We start from the raw sequence: 21,192 nt of genomic DNA on the forward strand, positions 1-21,192 counted from the left end.
TCGAAATCTTAGTGTTCATTACTTTCTTGCCTTCCTTAGTCGGATCCCTAACTAGATCGTCGGAGGTGAAAACTCGACCTCCACGGTTGAGCTCATTCTTGCTACACAATCCTGTTTGGCCGTGGAGGTCGAGTTTTCACCTCCGACGATCTAGTTAGGGATCCGACTAAGGAAGGCAAGAAAGTAATGAACAATAAGATTTCGAATAGTGATAGTTCTATTCAGCATACCTTTCTCTTGTGTTCTCATACCTTTTTATAGCTTTTCTAAGTATGAGTTTGAGTGGGACTCAAACCTTAGTTAGGTTGCGATCTGAATCTTAGTCATTGAGTCCTACTCAAACACGAGTAGTTGAATCTTGACCGAATACTGTTTCTTTGGCTAAAGTCTTATTCAGATTTACCTTGTTATTCAGCCTTTGTACTTATTCGACCGACCTTGACATGGTCGGTCTAACTTGATCCGAACTGGTTTGATTCCAATCTGGTCGGACTGGGCTCCAACCGAACTAGTTTAAGCTTATTTATTCTTTCCTTATCAATCCTATCATATAAATTATCCAACTAAGTAACTTTTGTTGGATTTGTTTTATTATTTTATAAAATTTTAACTAAACATATGGGAATATTTTTTAAAAAATTTATGATAAAATAAATACAAAGAAAAATCAATAATGAAAAAAAGAAGAAGATAATCAAAGGTTAAATAGAGTAGAAAAAAGAAAATGATTTAATTATTAAGTTTCAAATGTAACGTTCGGAAGTCTAGTTATACTGTAAAATTGTTAAATTTCAAACCTAACCTTCACAAAAGTATCCCTACTTCATGCAAACCATACAAATTCTGTATTGTTATAAATAATATTTATTATGGATGTCCATTACCCCAAAGAGATTGTACTTCTAATTGAAGATCTCAATTACCTCAGGATGCAATATTGGTGAAGATCACAACCATCTCATTACACAATATTGGCAGTCAATATTTCCATTCTATGCACCTTCTATCTTGGGCGGCAATTTATGTTTCCATATCAAGAATATCTTATTGTGTGCAAGAATCATATATTGTATTTCCATATCAGAGTAGATGCTCCTTCTACTATAAATATGTAATGCACTCAATTGAATGAATTAGTTCTGATTGAACTCATCTTGTCTTTCTTCTTTGTATCTAATATATTTTCTCTTTATTTTATAACACGTTATCGCACACGATTCCGCTCGAAGAACGAATCCGCTCAAAGTATTGCGTTTTGAAAAGAAAGACAGCAGACTATGTATCATTATGTTTTCTATTCCAAAGTGAAAAGAATGATCGACCTCCTCGCACGTTTTTGTAAACAATGGAGTTTACTTTGTCCATCTTGAAATGTAAGTGCATCATGATAAAAAGGTATGTGTTTTATTGAATCTAAGAATCAATTAAATAATAAGATATTATGTTGCTTTAACGATTGTGGTTTTATTTATTGTATATAGTGGTTGCTAGCTTTGCACCACAAATATTGTTAAATGCACCTGAAGTTGCAAGATTTGAAACTGTAAATGAATACAGTTCTACAGATGCACATGAAGTTGCAAGATTTGAAACTGTAAATAAGTACAGTTCTGCAGATGCACTTGAAGTTGCAAGATTTGAAACTGTAAATAAATACAGTTCTGCAGATGCACTTGAAGTTGCAAGATTTAAAACTGTAAATAAATACAGTTTCTGAGATGCACATGAAGTTGCAAGATTTGAAACTGCAAGATTTGAAACTGTAAATAAATACTGTAGGTAATACATCAAAAGTAATTCAATTCAATTAATTGATGGGGAAAAAATTCCTTACCTGAATTCGCTTTCCCTTACTTGAAGTATTCACAGCGGAAGTTTAGATCCACGTTCTCGTTCCACCACCAAAGGTTTACCGGCGAGATTCCTCAATCACAGGGAAAGGGAATAATATCCACAACCCAAATGCCGTGGATTAATGGAATGAAGATCAAATACTAGCAAAGAAGAAAATCTAAGCCTGCGATTCTAAGAGAGAGGGAGAGAGAGATGGAGCCGCCGTTTCTCAGAGATTCGCTCGTGCGAATGAATTACTCCGTTACTTGCTCATTAATGCGGTGGTTACTAAAATATATAACCTATTTTGTAACCACCCTAATAGTGAGTTTCCAATATTGCCCTTGGGCATTTAATTTATTAATCAAATCAATAAATTCCAACAGCTCCCACTTGCACAAGGGCAAGTGTTAATCTTTCAATGTGTCCCGGACACACTTGTATATCCCGGAGATATACACATTCAATCTCTCTGCTATGTATCCCGAGATACATAGACCTCTTGTGTCCCGGACACACATGCATATCCCGGATATACATATATATTGATCTCTTCACTATGTATCCCGGATACATAGACCACCTGTGTCCCGGACACTAATATCCACAATCATACGGCAAAATGGGTTGTGCGACCGGTGATATACCCACACGCGTGAGCCCCAAACTAGAAACCTTCCCGAGAAGGCGAATGGCACATCACTCATAGAAACAAATCAAATAAGCATTAGTATAACACAGTGTCCTAGGTTTATTCAAACTCACTAGACTAAAGGTATCTCGATCCCTCTGAGAGATCACCTTCTTGTCCTTAAAATGTTCACTACTGTAACACATACGGTTGGCGCCAAAGAAACACTTTTAGGGTGCAGTTGAATCAAACCTTTCCTTTCGCCCCCAGCACCATCACTACACTCAAGATTGACTCCTTTCCCGGTAGTGCCCCTTTAGGTCGAATCTATCATGACCATAGGTAACACCCCAAAGTAGCCACATCAACCCTTCGTTTCATGATGTCGTCGAAAGTCACTAAGAACACTAATGGACCATAAGGTCCAGGACTCACACAATGAAAGGAGCGGGGATCCATCCTCTCATTTCCAATGATCGCTAAGCACACATAGTATGATATATGTGCTATGGTGGAGCATTCTATATACAATAGAACGTATGTCCATCTCAACACCATACGAGTCTTAGTCCAAGTCGCAACCCCTTGCGCCTAACACGAGTTACTTTATTGTCGCCACCCTAGCGCCACATAAAGTACTCGCACTGACTCATATAGGCAACATGAATAGTGGGAACATTCATGTCGATTCTCTTCACAATAGAGAAACTCATCTTGATTCCAAATCAAGGCGACATCATGATTATGAATTGACCTACACAAAGTCATTCACAATCCGTCTCATCTCTCGCTCGCCTCCAAGGCGCCAGAGGCGAATGCTCGTGTGAGTGAGCCATTCTCTTGCCTATTGACATATGTTGTTTTATGCTAGAAGAAACACAATCACACGAAAGTGAATAATAAAAATGCTTGGAATGAACTCATATTACTCATTAATAAGAAAGTCTCAATACAAAAAATAAGTCACAATCTCATAAGCCCAAGGATTTTACATGAGAAATAAAAACATCCTTGGCTATAGGTTTGGTAAGAGGGTCAGCTACCATCAAACTAGTAGATATGTGCTTAAGTACAACTTTCTTTCTTGATGTAATGTCTCTAACAAAGTGATATCTCAATTGTATATGTTTGGTCTTCCCATGATACTTGGGGTCCTTGACATAGCTAAGAGCTTCCGTACTATCACAGTAGACAAGGGCAGCCTCTTTGGATGTCATCACAATCCCAGTATGTTGAAGGAATCTCCTTAACCAAACAGCCTCTTGAACCGCAGCTGAGCATGCCACATACTCTGCTTCCATGGTCGAGAGGGATATACAAGCCTGCTTCTTGCTACACCACGAAATGGCCCCGCCATTCAGCAAGAAAGCATATCCAGAGGTTGATTTGCGCTCATCGATGTCTCCAGCCCTGTAAAACCCAGCCCTAACCTTGACCCGGAAACCTTGTTATTTGTAGGTCCGATGACCCGAAGTAAAGTAAGAAGTCAGCTTTGGGCCATCCCAGTAGAGGACTTGGTGTCTGGCTTTGAATCCATGAAAGTTGATGATGAGGTTCTATTTATGGAAACTGAATCCTGATGAAGATCTGATTAGTTGATGGACTTGGAGTGCTCTCTATCTTGGTTTGAAGGCATTTCTACCTATTAGGTAAGTCACTTGACTTGTGTGCAAAACCCCTTTAGGATTGGATTTGATCTGGACCTTCAATTCCCTGTTTTGGTCTTCTTGTCGAGCATTGGTCGATCGATTGGTCGATCGGCCGAGTCGACCAATCCACTCGACCAATGAGTGTTGTCTTTGGCAATTAGGTTGTTCGTGCTCTATTTAAGTCCAATCTCGAGTCCACTTGGTATTTGCTGCCTCCAGACCCTCCGGAACAGAACCAAAGACCTCTCGCAAGTCATCTCTCTTGCATCCTTGGTGTTTTCTTGACGGATCTTCGTCGAAACTCTTCTTTTTGCATCAAAAGGTATGTCTACTCTCTCTTCTTCTCCTCCATCTTTGTTTTTCTTTCCTTTTTGAGTTGAGACGCAGAAGAAGAGATGCTGCATTCTCTGTTGCAAACATCTCTGAACATGTTCTCATGATCATCCTAAGGATTTGAGGCTAGAACAATGATCTTAACCATGATCATTGCAAGCTTTTGAAGGAATCATGATCAAACCATGATCTAATCTTTGATTAAACTTCTAATCTGAATTCTCGATCTCTTTGGATCTTCTTTGTTGATCATGTTAGTAGTTAATTACTGTGTTTTCTTTCCATGATCCATAATCTATAGATTTCTAGTTGTTCTCTTCTACCATACTATGTGTTCTTCATGATGCATGGTAGTTACATATATGATAGGTTTTATTTCCTTATTTAGATTTATGCTTCTAAGCCTTATTCCATGAAGATCTATGTATGTTTTCATGATACCATTACCGAAAGCAATGATCCATCCTCCTATTGTTCTTGTCTTTGTTTTCTATTTCAAATTCATCAAGATCCATGATTGATTTAATTATGGTAACTTTTTGTTTCCTAATTTGGATCTTGATATCTTGATTGGATTAGTGTTTTGAGGTCCCCTATATGTTAGAATACTACTGATGTAGTCTACCCCTTGATTAGTACCCTTTTGAACCACCAAATTCGGATTTCATATCTTAAAACTCTGTTTTTTTTAGGCTATCGTCCGCATTGGTCGACTGATTGGTCGACTGGACCACTCGACCAATCCACTCGACCAATGAGTACAGCAACTCCAGAATTGGTCTATGTTGGATGTTTTGGTATCTTTTCTGTTAGGGATCTTTCCTAATATGTTGTATATACTTGTTTAGGACCTTCTTCTCAAGTTTGCCAAGATCTTACTTGATTTCTTAGGATTCCTTTGCGAGTTATAAAAGGTAAGGATGGTTATTTCCTTAATTACATAGATAGCATGAATCTAGTTTCTATATTTGAATATCATAGATATGATTCCTAAATTAGATTCTTACAATGATATACTACTGTTGCATAACTTTGATTATAGTAGCATTACTTATTCATATTAAATTGATTCATGTATGATTTACTTACCAATGTTATACAAGTGATTGTAATTATTGATTTCTTTCCATATATGAAGTTACCATATATGTGATGATATGAATTGATGCATGTGTATGCTTAAGTATGGTTTGGAAAGGAGAGGTGTCCTTTTGACACTTCTGTCCTTGGACTACTACGGGAATATTATGGGATGTTTCCGGAGATGCCCTCTGGACACCTTCCTAAACCGTTGGATGACATATCTAGGATTGTCTAGTAGTGTTTGGCTAGGATGTCCTGTTATGTCGACCCTAATCGGAGGGGGTATTGAGACCGAACGACCCGTGGTAGCAATGGGGATTCATGGGCGCTCAAGACCGGTAACCAACCCGTGAGAGGACAGGAATCACATTGTGGGGGCCATTTATTGGTAGGGTTGCATATGGTTAGACTTGGGCTCACGGGCGCTTAAGACCGGTAACCAACCCGTGAGAGGACGTGAGAGCTTCCCGTTTACCATATGTGGATAACCAATAGGGTTGATGAGTCCGTAGTCCGAGTTGGTCGGTGCCATAGGATACGCCGACTCTAGTGTGAAGGATACCGGAAAGGATCGTCGGGGACGAGGAATGGAAGTATCTGGATCCGACTTGATGTAACTAAGTAGAAGACTTGCATTTGGCTAGGTTTTACCCCCGACATGCGCCAAGCACTTATACCAAATGGTTGTGAGAGAGTGTGTTGACTTAACCCCCGCCAAGGTTTGTCCCGAGGGATGAAGGACCCATTACCAATCGGCTGCTCAAGACCGGTGAAATGATCCGTGAGAGAATCCAAGATATCTTAAATGGTTGAGGATGTGAGTGGACTTTCCTAAAGAAGTACGGTGCTATGACTTAAAGCATGTCCGCCAATAGAGACCAAGCATACATAGAGTTAGATTCATTCATTCATTGTTTGTCTCATATCATATTGCATTTATGTTTGTTCCGGAATCCTGCCATTTATGTTATTATGGATTTTTAATCGCCTTACCGAGTTTCTTTGAAACTCATTCCTTTATTGTACAATGTTGTTAGACTATCCTGCAGTCTTGAGTACTATGACGGTCCCTATGAAGAAGCGCAAGGCGAAGAGGCATATCTCCAGGAAGGTGATTGCGGTTACCACAATTACTCTCGAAGATCCCACGAGTGGTTATGCTCCGTACGATGCTTAGTCCGACCATTGAGTGGAAGCGTCCTTGTGCCATTTATGAGATTTACACTTACAAGGATGTTGTCTATAAAGTGGAGAACAATTTAGTTACCCAATGTACTTGCTACTGGGATTAGATTTTGTCTAGTTTATTCTTTAGAGCTACTTTTCCGCTGGATGTAAAGTGGAATTTTTGCCTCACTTTACTTATCTGTTTGATACTCTGATTATATCTATTATTCTGATTCATTTATGATTCATTCTTTCTTTATTGGATCTATGATTTATCTTCCGCACTCTTGTTTTGATTGTTCATGATTATGTTATTGTTTATATGGGAGGTTGATCACTCGATACCTGATCTTCGGGCTGTGGATCACACTCTCGGGTATGCCAGATAGGGTACCGGCTGGGAGGGCGTGACAAGCCCAGTCGGCATCACTATAGCCAACTAACCGCAAATCCGATCCTTGGTAACACAACATGTAGTTACTCGTTCCTCTGAGATATCTCAATATCCTCTTGACTGCTTTCCAGTGCTCTATGCCTGGGTTTGATTGGTACCGACTAACCAAGCCCACTGCATAACAAATATCCGGCCTAGTACACATCATAGCGTACATAAGGCTACCCACTGCACTGGAATATGGAACTCTTTCCATCTTGGTTTTCTCCTCTGGAGTCTTAGGACCCATATCAAGGCTCAAATGCAAACCCTTCTCCACTGGAGTATCAATTGGTTTGCAGTTGTGCATTTGGTATCTCGTCAAGACATTGTCAATATAGGTCTCTTGAGATAACCCCAGTAATCTCTTTTGCCTATTTCTGACAATCTTGACACCAAGCACATAGCTTGCTTCACCCATGTCCTTCATATCAAATACGGAGGACAACCATTTCTGAATGGTTTCCAATAGCTCCTTGCTATTGCTAGCCATAAGTATGTCATCTACGTACAGTGTCAGAATGACATAATTATTATCAGATCTCTTGGTGTAAACACAGTGGTCTTCCTCAAGCATGGAAAAACCATTTTCCATCATAGCTTGGTGGAAGCGCACATTCCACTGTCTAGATGCTTGCTTTAAGCCATATATGGACTTCTTAAGCTTGCACACTTTGCGCTCAAGTCCATGTGCTTCAAAGCCTTGAGGTTGATCCATATAGATCTCTTCCTCAAGTTCTCCATTGAGAAAAGCAGTTTTTACATCCATCTGATAAAGCTCCAAGTCCAACCGAGCAACAATGGCTAGTATGAGGCGAATTGAGGCAAACCTAACCACAGGGGAAAAAGTTTCCTCATAATCAACGCCCTCTCGTTGGGTGTAGCCCTTAGCCACTAAACAAGCCTTGAATCTCTCAATAGATCCATCCGCCTTTCTTTTGATCTTGAGAACCCACTTGTTCCCAATCGCCTTTCGGCCCGGCGGCAAGTCAACCAAGTCCCGGACATGATTAACTTTCATCGACTCCAACTCTTCCTTTATTGCTTTTAACCATTCCTTTGAGCTTGACCCCCGCAAGAGCTTCCCGCACGCTCTTTGGTTCATGCTCATCGACTGAAATCATCTCACAATCGATCTCTTCAGGAGTTACCATGTAGGCTTCATCCTCTATGTCGAAACGTCGACGAGGAACTAGCCCGCGCCTACTACGGCGCAAGTGCATGTCGATTGCTCACCGTCTAAGGTAGCTATCACATCTGCACTCCCACTCCCACTAGGATCTTCCGGATGAACCCCAGGTTCATTATCCGAGAATCGATTCCCTGGAGTGACAAGACCACTATCTTGTATCTCAAAGAATTCCGATGATTCTTTGTTAACTCCCGAAAGAGATGGAAAATCATTCTCCAAGAATGTTGCATCCCTAAACTCAAGTTCCGTTCTCCTCTCACTCTCATCTAGTCCAATGAAGACATGGCCCTTTGAGGGTTCAGAATATCTCACAAAGATACACTTTCTTCCTCTGGGTCCAAGCTTTCCATATTGGTGAGAAGTAGAGTGAACATATGCTGCACATCCCCATGCGCGCAAGTAACTCAAATCTGGCTTCCTTCCGGTCCACAACTCATATGGTGTGGAAGGAACCAATTTGGTTGGAACTCTGTTGAGGATATAGGCCGCAGTCAGCAAAGCATCTCCCCAATAAGAGATGGGTAGATTTGCCTGCGCCATCATGGATCTCACCATGTCTAGCAAGGTTCTATTCCTCCTCTCAAAGAACCCCATTTTGCTGTGGAGTCCCCGGAATAGTGAGTTGTCTAGATATCCCCTTTTCATCACATAACCCTTTGAACATATCGGAGAGATACTCTCTACCTCTATCCGTTCTAAGAGTTTTAATCCTTTTATCTAACGATTCTCAACCAAGCTCATGAATTTCTTAAAACATTCCAGAGCTTCGACTTATGAGAAATTAGATAAATGTGACCATACCTTGTATAGTCATCTATGAATGTGATGAAATATGACTGTCCTTTTCTAGTATGCACATTCATGGGTCCACACACATCCGAATGGATAAGTTCTAAAGGAAGAGAGGCTCTCAAAGCCTTTTTAAATGGTTTTCTAGTTGCTTTTCCCGCTAGACATGACTCACAAAGTTGGCAAATCGATAGTGAACCTTGGCCTAAGAGACCTTCTCTTGCCAACCTTGTTCATCCTATCTAAGCCAATATGTCCTAGTCTAGCATGCCACAAATTAGAATCAATACACACAGTATTTTGGCAAACAAAAGCATTACTAGAATTAAATGAATAATCAATTGTATCCAATACAATGAAACCATTATCAAGAAAACCATAACCATAAACTGTATCACCCGAGATACAAAACCAAAGAATTGTTTTCAAATACAATTCTAAAACCATGTCTTAAAAGATAAATAACGAAACAAGATTTCGCCGAATGTCCTGGAGCATACAAGACATCATGGAGTAACAGCGTCTGGCCACCTCGCAAAACTAATTTGCATGTGCCTATGCCATGAACCTCCACGCTTGAGCTGTTCCCCATCGTTATCCTTTTGCTTCCTCTTGGAATACGACGGTATTCCACGAAGCTCGAGCGTTCCCTTGTTATGTGTTCATGTCGCACTTGAATCAACAATCCACAAAGGATTTAGTTTAGCAAGCATAGTAGAACTTGTTACATAACAAGATGAGGTATAACACACAAGACATACCTCTTGCTCGGTGCAATCACGAGCAAAATGACCAAAGCTTTCGGCACTTGAAGCAAATCAAAGCTGATTTCTTCTTGCCAGCACTAGTCCCCCTTGAACGCTTGGGCCCACTCTTGTTTTTGTTCCCACCCTGGTTACTTTGCTTGGACCGCTGAGGTTGAGCTTTCTCTCTCTTGCGCTTGAAGCCTGCACTCTTACTAGTGCTAGCTTCAGCAGCAAACACATCAGTTTGAGGGGTATCGGCCAACATCCGATCCTCATCAAGCTCAAGGTGCTTGGCAGCTTGATCGAAAGTCTTGACCTCATCAGCATGAGTCAAGAAGATCTTCATATGCTCCCAAGTCTTTGGCAATGACCTGATGACTACGGAGACTTGCTCCTCATCAGTCTTCTGGCGCCCACATGCGCTCAACTCACTAATCATGTTAGACATGATGGTTATATGTTGCCTCATGGTGTGACCCTGGCGCATCTTATAACCGTCAAAAGTGAGTCCGAGCTGGCGGCCTCTTGTGGTGGAAGTCCCTCCATACTGGAACTTCACAGCCTCCCACAAAGACTTTGCAGTCCTATGCTTCTCATAACGAAGCATCAGGTCATCCCTCATGGAGCTCAGGATTGTAATCCTGGCTACCCGGTCTTTCCTCTTCCAAGCATTGTATATATCAAGGTCCCTGCGATGCTGTGCAGTGGTACCTTCCTCAGGTGGGTTCATGGTCTGGTTTATGGTCTCTAGCATATCCTGCTCTTCCAGGAGATATTGCACCTTTCGGTGCCAGAGGTCATAATTCCTCTCATTCAGCTTATCTCCTTTAGTGAGGTCAGCAACAATGCTCTTGGTAGCAGCCATTTTTCTAGAGATATTACATACAAGAATGAGTTCAATAAATCTAGCATAAAATACAACTCATGCAACAAAAATCACACTAGCATAGTCAACCTATGGGATAAGCACTTAAACCAAAAGAGATGCTAAAAAAACATTCAATCAAATTCTCATGCAAACCCACATAGACTTATACACTAACTTCATTCTGTGCAAGAAACATGATTGATAGACCCATAAATAAAAAAATAGTTTTATCAAAATAAAACATGCAATCATGTTAAAGCTATGAGGTGGTTCACACAGAACACTTCTACCTCATTAGCTCCCACTAGGCCCCATTAGGCCCTTAATGCTCAAACATCACATAGATTGTGAGCCATAGATGTCCAATAAATAGAAACACATTCAAAATTGGACAAAAAATTCAGACGGATTCTGAGACGGATCACCGTCTGACAATCCGTCTGATACAGATTCTAAGACGGCTCTCCATCTGGAATCCATCAGCCCAGACGGACTGCCGTCTCACCAGACGGACAGTCCTTCTGGCATTCTGTGACCAGACGGATTCTGAGACGGCGCACCGTCTGAGAGTCCGTCTGGCTTCTGTGACCAAACGGATTCTGAGATGGCGCACCATCTGAGAGTCCGTCTGGCTTCTGTGACCAAACGGATTCTGAGATGGCTCACCTTCTCAAGCATCCGTCCGGCTTCGTGACCAAACAGATTCTGAGATGGCGCACCATCTGAGAGTCCGTCTGGCTTCTGTGACCAAACGGATTCTGAGATGGCTCACCTTCTCAGCATCCGTCTGGTACACAGACGTCAATTCCCCATTTAACGATTTTTTTTTTCTTCTTTGAACGGAATTTTTTTCAAAAAAAACGGAAAATCACGTTTTTTTTTTTCTACAAAAATTCATCCAAAAACACATGAAAAAAATCCAACAATAATTATTAACAAAAATTATCATCATGGATTATCAATTCATGCAAATCTTCATTAGGAAAATTCACAGGGATCCTCCCACTCGGATCCGAATCAAAAATAAAGGTTTCCAAAAACCCTATCAATTCTCCCATGGGTTTCGTATTAAACCCTTGATCCTCCCATTGGATCCATACAATAAAATTAAACAATGGGGAGGAACAATAAACGTGGGAACCAATGGCTCTGATGCCAATGTAGGTAATACATCAAAAGTAATTCAATTCAATTAATTGATGGGGAAAAAATTCCTTACCTGAATTCGCTTTCCCTTACTTGAAGTATTCACAGCGGAAGTTTAGATCCACGTTCTCGTTCCACCACCAAAGGTTTACCGGCGAGATTCCTCAATCACAGGGAAAGGGAATAATATCCACAACCCAAATGCCGTGGATTAATGGAATGAAGATCAAATACTAGCAAAGAAGAAAATCTAAGCCTGCGATTCTAAGAGAGAGGGAGAGAGAGATGGAGCCGCCGTTTCTCAGAGATTCGCTCGTGCGAATGAATTACTCCGTTACTTGCTCACTAATGCGGTGGTTACTAAAATATATAACCTATTTTGTAACCGCCCTAATAGTGAGTTTCCAATATTGCCCTTGGGCATTTAATTTATTAATCAAATCAATAAATTCCAACAAATACAGTTCTGTAGTTTTTGAAATTAATTCTCTTTTGAAATTTTAAGGAGAAAATATTATTCATAAAAATATCCCAGCAAATTTTCAAGTTTCAGATTTGTTGTTACAATAGTAATATTGTAAAAGGAGTTTTAAGAAATACTCTGAATGATATCATGCCTATTTGTGGCTGAATAAAATAATGGACTATTAATGAAAAGTCATGAAGCTCGTCTTATTGGTTCTATTCCATTCCCTGAAGTGAATGCAACAATTCATGATATGTCTGAAAGAAGGCAAAATTAAAATTATGGTCATGATTGTGGAAGAGGATGAGACAAAAGACGGAATAATTACCGTCATTATTATGGAAATAAATAAGAGAATAATAAGGATTCTCAATATAACAATTCAAGGAGTGAAGATAATATTTCTTACCGATGTGGTATGAAAGCTATTAGACATGTATCTGTTATAATTCACAATATTTAATTAAGTTTTGTCAAGCCTTAATTAAAGAAATAAAAATAATGTGGAGATAAATTGGATTTTCCAAAATCATGATACTTGAACAATTTTTGCCTATTAAAGTGATGATTTTAATGGCCTCACAAATACTACACATCTAGATGCTACAAACTCTTTTGAAGATAATAGTTGAAGATTTGATTATGTAATTCTTTTATCTTCAAATCTCATCTCATATGTTAGTTTATCTTAAATTTAATCTTTTTCTTCTATAATTTTTTTATTGACTTTTTATATATCTTTTAATATATTTTGTTTCATTTTGATGAAGAATGTGAATATTCTTTTATATGCTGTGACGCATATTATACTGAGAGAAAAATATACATATTTCTCTTATTTGATGATGCGGAAGTCAATGTTCATATAAAATCGGTAGTACAACATTGATTGGAAGCTCCGAAAGAGCTAATCTATTATTATCTGGGAGATAACATTGGCTATGAATAATTCATTATTTTGTAGTAAGTCTCAAAGAAACTTATTAAGTTTCAAAGCTATTTGCCAAAATGATTATCAGATTGAGACTACAAATAATGATATAAGTAAATATCTATACAAAGGTATTAGATATTTCTCCCAATTTGTACTACACGAATATCGCATGGTTGAAACACATGCTTGGGTAAATCAAATGAACATTGATTCCAATAATTTTATTATTTGGCATGACCGGTTGGACCATACCGGATCAAGTATAATGCGAAAAATTATTGAAAATTCAATTGTCATCCATTGAAGAACCCGATCAATTAAGTAATTTTCTTGTATTGTTTGTTCTCAAGAAATATTTATTATTAAATATTCACCAGCTAAAGTTGAGATTGAACATTCTACGTTTTTGAAACGTATAGAGGGTGAAATGTATGTGCCCATTCACCCATCATGTGGACCATTCATATAATATATGATTTTAATAGATGCATCTATAAAGTGGTCACATGTATGTTCATTATGAACTCGCAATTTGGTGTTTGCGAGATTGTTTGCTCAAATAATGAGATTAAGAGCATAATTTATGAATTATAAGATAAAGACAGTTTGTCTTGATAATGTTGGTGAATTTACATCTCAGGCTTTATGATTATTGTATAACAACTGAGATCACAGTTAAATAGCCTGTTACTCATGTTTATATCCAAAATGGTTTGGTAAAATTATTTATTAATTGCCTCCAATTAATTGCTAAACCATTGTTTATGAGAACAAAGCATCATTTGTATGCATGAGGCCAAAAGGTTGTCATAAATTCTCCCTATTACAATTGGCTTATGGTCAGAAGCCAAATATTTCTCATCTTAAAATTTTTGGATGTACGGCTTACGTTCCAATTGCTCCACCACAGCGTATAAAGATGAGTCACAAAATAAAGTTGGGAATATATGTTATATATAAATCTCCTTATATAATTCAATATATTGCTAAGGATAGGAGATTTATATAATGCAATACTTGCTAAGTATTATTTTGATGAATTAGTTTTTCCAACATGAGGGGGAGAGAATAAACAGTTGGAAAAAGAGATTGATTGTATGCATTATCATTATCTCATTAGATCCTCGAGATCGAGCAATCGTGAACTTGAAGTTCAAAGGATAATGCAATAAATATTATAAATCAACTGCCAGATTTGCTGACCTGCTAAGAGTTACTAAATCTCATATTCCAGCTGTAAATGCTCCAATTAGAATTGATGTCCCAGCAGGATAATCTATCAATGCAAATGAAATTAAACCACGTTTAAAACGTGGAAGATCAATCGGTTCCAAGGATAAAATCCTAGAAAATGAAAGGAGCAAATGATCAAGATGGTCATAATATGGAGACAATTGATTATGAAGATCCCAAAGACATAACTTTCTATAAAACCCCGCAAGAGGTTCAGTACCCAAAAATAATGAAGAGATCTCGATTAGTTATGTCATTGCAGGAAAAAGATGGAACCGAAAAGATAAAGTTGTCGACAACATTTTTGCATATTATGTTATTGTTGAAATAATACATCAAGACGAGGATCTTGAATATAAATTTGTTGATGAATATAAATCAAGAAATGATTGGCCAAAATGTAGAGACGCAATTCAAGCAGAATTGAATTCGCTTAAAAATTAAAGTTTTTGGACCTGTAGTCCAACATCTGAAGGTATAAAGCCAGTGAGGTACAATTGAGTTTTCTGCGAAAAATGAAATGAGAAAAAAATAATAAAATCGTGATATATAAAGCATGAATTATGGCACAAGAATTTTCACAGATGCTTGGCATTGATTACATGGAAACATGTTCTCTTGTGGTGGATGCAATCACCTTCAGATATCTTATTAATCTGGCAGTATATGAAAATTTTGACATGCGTCTAATGGATATTATTACAGCCTATTTATATGGCTCACTCGAGTGTGAAATATATATGAAAATCCCTGAAGGATTCAAAATGCCTGAAGCACATAAAAATTCCTAGGAAGTTTGTTCAATAAGGCTTCAGAGATGATTATGACATATATGATATAATCTCCTTAGTGGATATTTACTAAATGAAAAGTATAAAAATGATCCAATTTATTACTGTGCCTTTATTAAAGGATATGGATCTAATTTTAGTAAGTATATATGATGATGATTTAAATATCATCGAAACTCTGAAGAGTTTCCAAAAGCAAGAGATTATTTTAAGAAAGTTGAAATGAAAATCTTGAAAAGACAATGTTTTGTTTTGATTTGTAAATTGAGCATTTGACGAATGAAATATTCGTTCATCAATCAACTTATATAAAGAATATTTTAAAGAGATTTTATCTGGATAAAATACATCCATTGAGTACCCCAATGGTTGTGAGATTGCTCAATATAAAGAAATATTCATTTCGACCCCAAGAAAACAGTGGAGAATTTATTGGTTCTGAAGTACCATATCTTAGTGCAATTGGGGCATTAATGTATCTTGCTGATAATACACAATCGGATGTAGCATTTTCTATAAGTGTATTAACAAGATTTATTTATTCTCCAATACGAAGGCACTGAAATGTTACAAAACATATATTTCAGTATATTCGAGAAATTATTGACATGATATTATTTTATTAATGTGGATATCAACTCACTAGTTTTGCAGATGCAGGATATTTATCTAATCTACATAAAACTATATCTTAAACATGCTATTTATTTTCAAGTGAATGTTAGCTATTTTATATTTGGTTAAGATCAATGATACAACACATTCATGAAGCATGCAGTCTTCTACTAGAAGAAGGAATTTCAACAATATTATATGAAAATTATGCCGCATGCAAAGCTCAATTGAAGGGATGATACATCAAAGAAGATAGAACGAAGCATATTTCACCGAAATTCTTCTTCACTCTTGATCTTCAATGAAATGGTGAAATATATGTTCATTGAATTCGTTCAAGTGATAACTTGACAGGTTTATTTATTGAGGCGTTGCCTACTTCAAATGTTGAGAAGTTGGTATATGATAATGGAATGTACGTATTCAAAGATACTCAATGATGTTATCATCGGGGGAGTAAAATACGTGTTGCACTCTTTTTCCCTTAACCAAGGTTTTGTCCCACTCGGGTTTTCCCGGTAAGGTTTTTAATGAGGCAGCTACCAATACGTATTATTTAGATATGTATACTCTTTTTCCTTCACTAAGATTTTTTTCCCACAGGGTTTTTCTTAGTAAGGTTTTAACGAGGTACATTATCTATTGATGGACATCCAAGGGGGAGTGTTATAAATAATATTTATTATGGATGTCCATTACCCCAAAGAGATTGTACTTCCAATTGAAGATCTCAATTACCTCAGGATGTAATATTGGTGAAGATCACAACCATCTCATTACACAATATTGGCAGTCAATATTTCCATTCTATGCACCTTCTATCTTGGGCGGCAATCTATGTTTCCATATCAAGAATATCTTATTGTGTGCAAAAATCATATATTGTATTTCCATATCAGAGTAGATGCTCCTTCTACTATAAATATGTAATGCACTCAACTGAATGAATTATTTCTGATTGAACTCATCTTGTCTTTCTTCTTTGTATCTAATATATTTTCTCTTTATTTTATAACATGTATTTTGTTTTTCTTCACACAAATATCCTATTTCTTATGTAATCATAGATTTCAGTATTCAAAAACAATATAAATGTTTTAGGATGCAAACAATTTCTCAACTAGGAAGAGAAACCAAACATGAATTTTACCATACAACCCCTTCACCTCCTAGGTTTTTGTATTTCCAAGAATAACATTTTAGATATAATTTCATTGCTTGCGAACATGAATTTTACCATACAACCCCCTCACCTCCTAGGTTTTCTAATTTTCATGAATAACATTTCAGATATAATTTCACTGGTCGCTATAGGAGGAAGACAGCAGGCCAAAGTTGGTCGGAAAACAAAGGAACTCACTTTATTAATCATCGCGAAGGTAGAAAATGGTGGGCTTCGCCGGTTCTGTGATCTCCACCGTCCCTTCAAGCATCTTGGTCACCTTCCCCATTGAAGGTCTCATCTCCGCTTTATCTTGGACGCACCACATCGCAGTCTTCACCATTCGATCCACCATCTCAAAATGAGCCCTGCTATCATAACTGTTCTTGATCCTATCGTCCAATAAATGTTCCACATTCATCTCTTTATACACTTTCTCAAATGCCCATCTCGGATAATAACATTCTTCACTATCAACCGACGATCTGGTGAACTCATTGTTTCTGATTCCACTCACAATCTCCAACAAAACCATTCCATAACTATAAACATCAGCTTTAGCTGTGATGGGTTCCATCTTCACCCATTCAGGCGCCAAGTACCCTCTTGTTCCTCTGATCCTTGACATGGACACATGGTCTTCCTTCTTGGTCAGCTTGGAAAGCCCAAAATCTGAAACTTTAGGGCAAAAATCCTCTTCAAGAAGAATATTCTCTGGTTTGATGTCGCAGTGAAGAACCCATTCAAGACACTCTTCGTGAAGGTAAGCAATGGCCCTGGCTACACCTTGAGCAATCCTGTATCTCATGTTCCAATCAAGCGTTGGCCTTGGGTCATCGCTGTTGGAGCGGAAGAGGAATTGAGCAAGAGACCCATTTGGGATATATTCATAAACAAGCATCCTCTGTTTCTTCTCTGCACAAAATCCCCACATTCGAACTAAATTAAGGTGATGCATTCTAGCTATGATTGTAACCTCAGCCCAGAACTCAGCCTCGCCGCTGGCAACATCTTTAAGGCGCTTCACGGCAACAATTCGATGATCAGGGAGTTCGCCTTTGAAAACCACACCATACGCACCGCGTCCGATGACATTGGAGAAATTATTTGTGGCTGTTTTGAGCTCTGCGAAGCAGAACCGTTTGGGGCCTCCCGTGTGTAAGAGCTCAAGACTTACCACCTTAGCCATGCCTCTGTATTTGATGTATTTCTTGAGGAAAGCCCAGAATGAGAAGAACCCAATCAGGAATTCAATTGCAAAGAGAGTGGAGAGAATCACAATATGCGTAGTTGTGGTTTTTGATTCCGTAGGTGGGGAAGGAAGGCTTATTAGAGAAGGGCAGATTGTGTCTACCTGGGTTTGCATACTTACAAAATTTGTAATCTCACCTGTAGTTTCGTTATCTGATACCCGGAGAAACATGGAGATCTCGCTCACAGGCGACCAATAGCCATAGATGAGTCGATCAACCAGTGTACAACTCAGTGTACCATCGAATTTGAATGCAAAGCCAAGGCATGTTGAGTTGTTAATACAAGCAGATCTACAAGCAGTGAAATTGGAAACTTGTATTGTTTTCTCCTTATCCTCATCATCATAATCCACGAAATCCAGCTTCAGAAATCTGCTATCCCGTTCTTTTAATGGAAATCTCCTTTCGCAGACTTCGCCGGCAGTGCTGTTGCTCACTCTGAATCCCGGCGGACAAACACAGTAAGTGGGATTTGAGCCATTCTTGGTCATACATACATAGTTCTCTCCACATTTTCCATGGATCGAACAGAGCTCCTGTATCGCTTGCCAAACCACCTTCCATGAACCTAAAACAGGGTCAAGGCTATAAACCCTGAGGTTACCATCATCGTCAAGTGTCAATCGATGCAACCATGAAGAACCCAGATCAGCTGGTAGCCATGAAGTCGCATCATCAACCTTTGTAATGTTCCCATCTGAGGTTAACATGTTAAAAACATGTTCACCCCAGTAACTGGAAGAATTGAAAACCAATTTCGAGGAGTTCACAAACATGTAATTCCCATTCTTGGAAACTAACACTGTCCCGCTTATGCTCTGGTTAGGGAGAATCGTATCTGTTGGATATTTGAAGCTGCTCCAATTACCAAAAACCAAGTTTCCACTTTCGGTAAGGACCAGAGCTGCATCAGCAGAGTTGTCAACTGCTGTGGGTTGCCATAAGTTCTTCCCTGAAGAGTCGTTGAGTTCAAGAATGCCAGATGAGGAGATGAGCAGAGAGGAAGAACGGGTCACTGTTGAATTGTGGTTAAGTGACCATACAATGGTTAGATCGGAGCTGTTTTGGTACCAAACTGCAAAGATGTAGAGGTTTTGATTATTGGTGGGTAATGGCCGGAACCCAGCTGCGAAGGTTGAATTGTTTGATGTAAGTATTCGGTTCAAGCTTGGCGACCACGGCGAGTAAGAGGCGCTGAAGGAGGAAAGCTTCTCTTTTTGTGGTTGTGCTGTTGACGGGAAGAAACTGGAGATAAGAAGGATAGCGAAGAATACGAGAAATGGGAAGCGGAGAGCCATGGTTTCTGGTGATTCCGTGGTGGTAAGCTGGAGAGCTAAGTTTATAACAGCAGAGTTGACCTGACCCGGGAACCATACGTAATAAGAAAATGCTCATGCCACAGCTAGGTCGTTATTCCTTTTCACGTGTAAACGGATTGGATTCAAGGTTGCATACACCACTAAAACTGTGCGATCAGGATCAAGTGAAAATTATCGTTCTTGAATTGGATTATCATCAGCCCTTTATAAGAAAAAATATATTGAATAGTATTTTATTTTAATGAAGTAAATTTTTATCTAGTTATTATCTGATTGGTAATTCAATTATCCGAAACCAAACACCGGTTTATGATGATAAGAGTATGAAATGAGATATAGGAAGCCAAGAGTCATGGCTTCTGGTTATTCTGTGGTTGGTGAGTGGAGTAATTTGGATTCATTTAATGTGCTAAATTGTCAGCAAATACATCTCAACTGAGATCTTGATCCGATGGTTTACTGCCTCTCGTTAAGAATTCAACGCGCTTACTGAAGCAAAATCAGAGTCGGAGGAACAGCAGAATTGACCCTTGACCCACAACTCTGCGTAAATACAACACGTGATGTAATTAAGAAAATGCCGACATCACAGTCAGTTACGTGTACAGCCTTCTTACTAAAACCTAGAACCTTTCCCGCGATGGGAGGAAATGCAACTCTAATGTGATGCATTGCTTTTTACACCATTGGGATTGGTGCAAAAAATGTAGATCGGTAGATCAGATAAAAAAATATTCTTTCTACCAGAAAATGATAAAAATTATTCTTCTTTAGCGGATGTTATTTGATGAGCCTTTGATATATATATATATATATATCAGTTGTTTCTCACCGTTGATTTATATTTCATTTAATCCAGAAAATGTAAACTTTTATGTTTTTCCTTGTTTAAAATGATTACTGGGAAGCTATTTTAATTACTCTCGACCTGATTTGTCTAGAGTGGAATGCTAGAAGATTTGAGAGGCTGCGGAAGTTGTTTTTATAGAATCTTCTATGCTGTTAATAAAATAAACATAAAGAAGATTCGATCTAATACAACATTTGTGTCTATTGTATTGAATCATAGTGGTTACTAAAAGAAATATATTGAATCAAACTGAGACAAGAAAAGATGCAGATAAGAGTTTTCTAATCTTATTTACATAAAGAAAAAATGCACAATATTATTGATGCATAAAAAGGAATGTGGAGTCGGAGACGAAATGTACACAACCGCATAAGTTGTTTTCATGGTAAAAAAATTCTTTAAAGCTTGACCAGAGTCAAAAGAGTCTATGATGACAAATAGAAATAGGATAGGATAGGATTGAAAGCTAATTTCAAGGAGAAACTGGGATCTAATGGAAGTTTAGTATTATTCAGGTGGGCGTGGAAGTTGAATCTCGATAGTAGTTTACATGGGAACTTGGACAATGAAGGGGGTAGGTAGACTCGCAACAACACTTACTTTCTAGGGTTTTTATACTAACATTTTTGCAAGGGTTGAAGCACTAATGAGAGATTTAGAATAGGCTGGAACTAAGAATTGACAATTTGTGGGTGTTCC

The 21,192-nt window shown here is 38.3% G+C and overlaps 1 protein-coding gene across 1 annotated transcript; it reads right to left on the reverse strand.

Annotated features, from left to right (window-relative positions):
- Positions 1-16,949: 16,949 nt before the first annotated feature.
- On the reverse strand, positions 16,950-19,639 carry LOC149005161 (putative receptor protein kinase ZmPK1). The gene has a single exon (XM_089136050.1). The coding sequence runs from the start codon at positions 19,620-19,622 to the stop codon at positions 17,274-17,276; it is 2,349 nt and encodes a 782-aa protein (XP_088992176.1). The 5' UTR covers positions 19,623-19,639; the 3' UTR covers positions 16,950-17,273.
- Positions 19,640-21,192: the final 1,553 nt, after the last annotated feature.

The sequence above is a fragment of the Hakea prostrata genome, chromosome 9, assembly GCF_041222555.1.
Source record: "Hakea prostrata isolate BN-2017 chromosome 9, UWA_Hpros_2, whole genome shotgun sequence".
NCBI lineage: Eukaryota > Viridiplantae > Streptophyta > Magnoliopsida > Proteales > Proteaceae > Hakea > Hakea prostrata.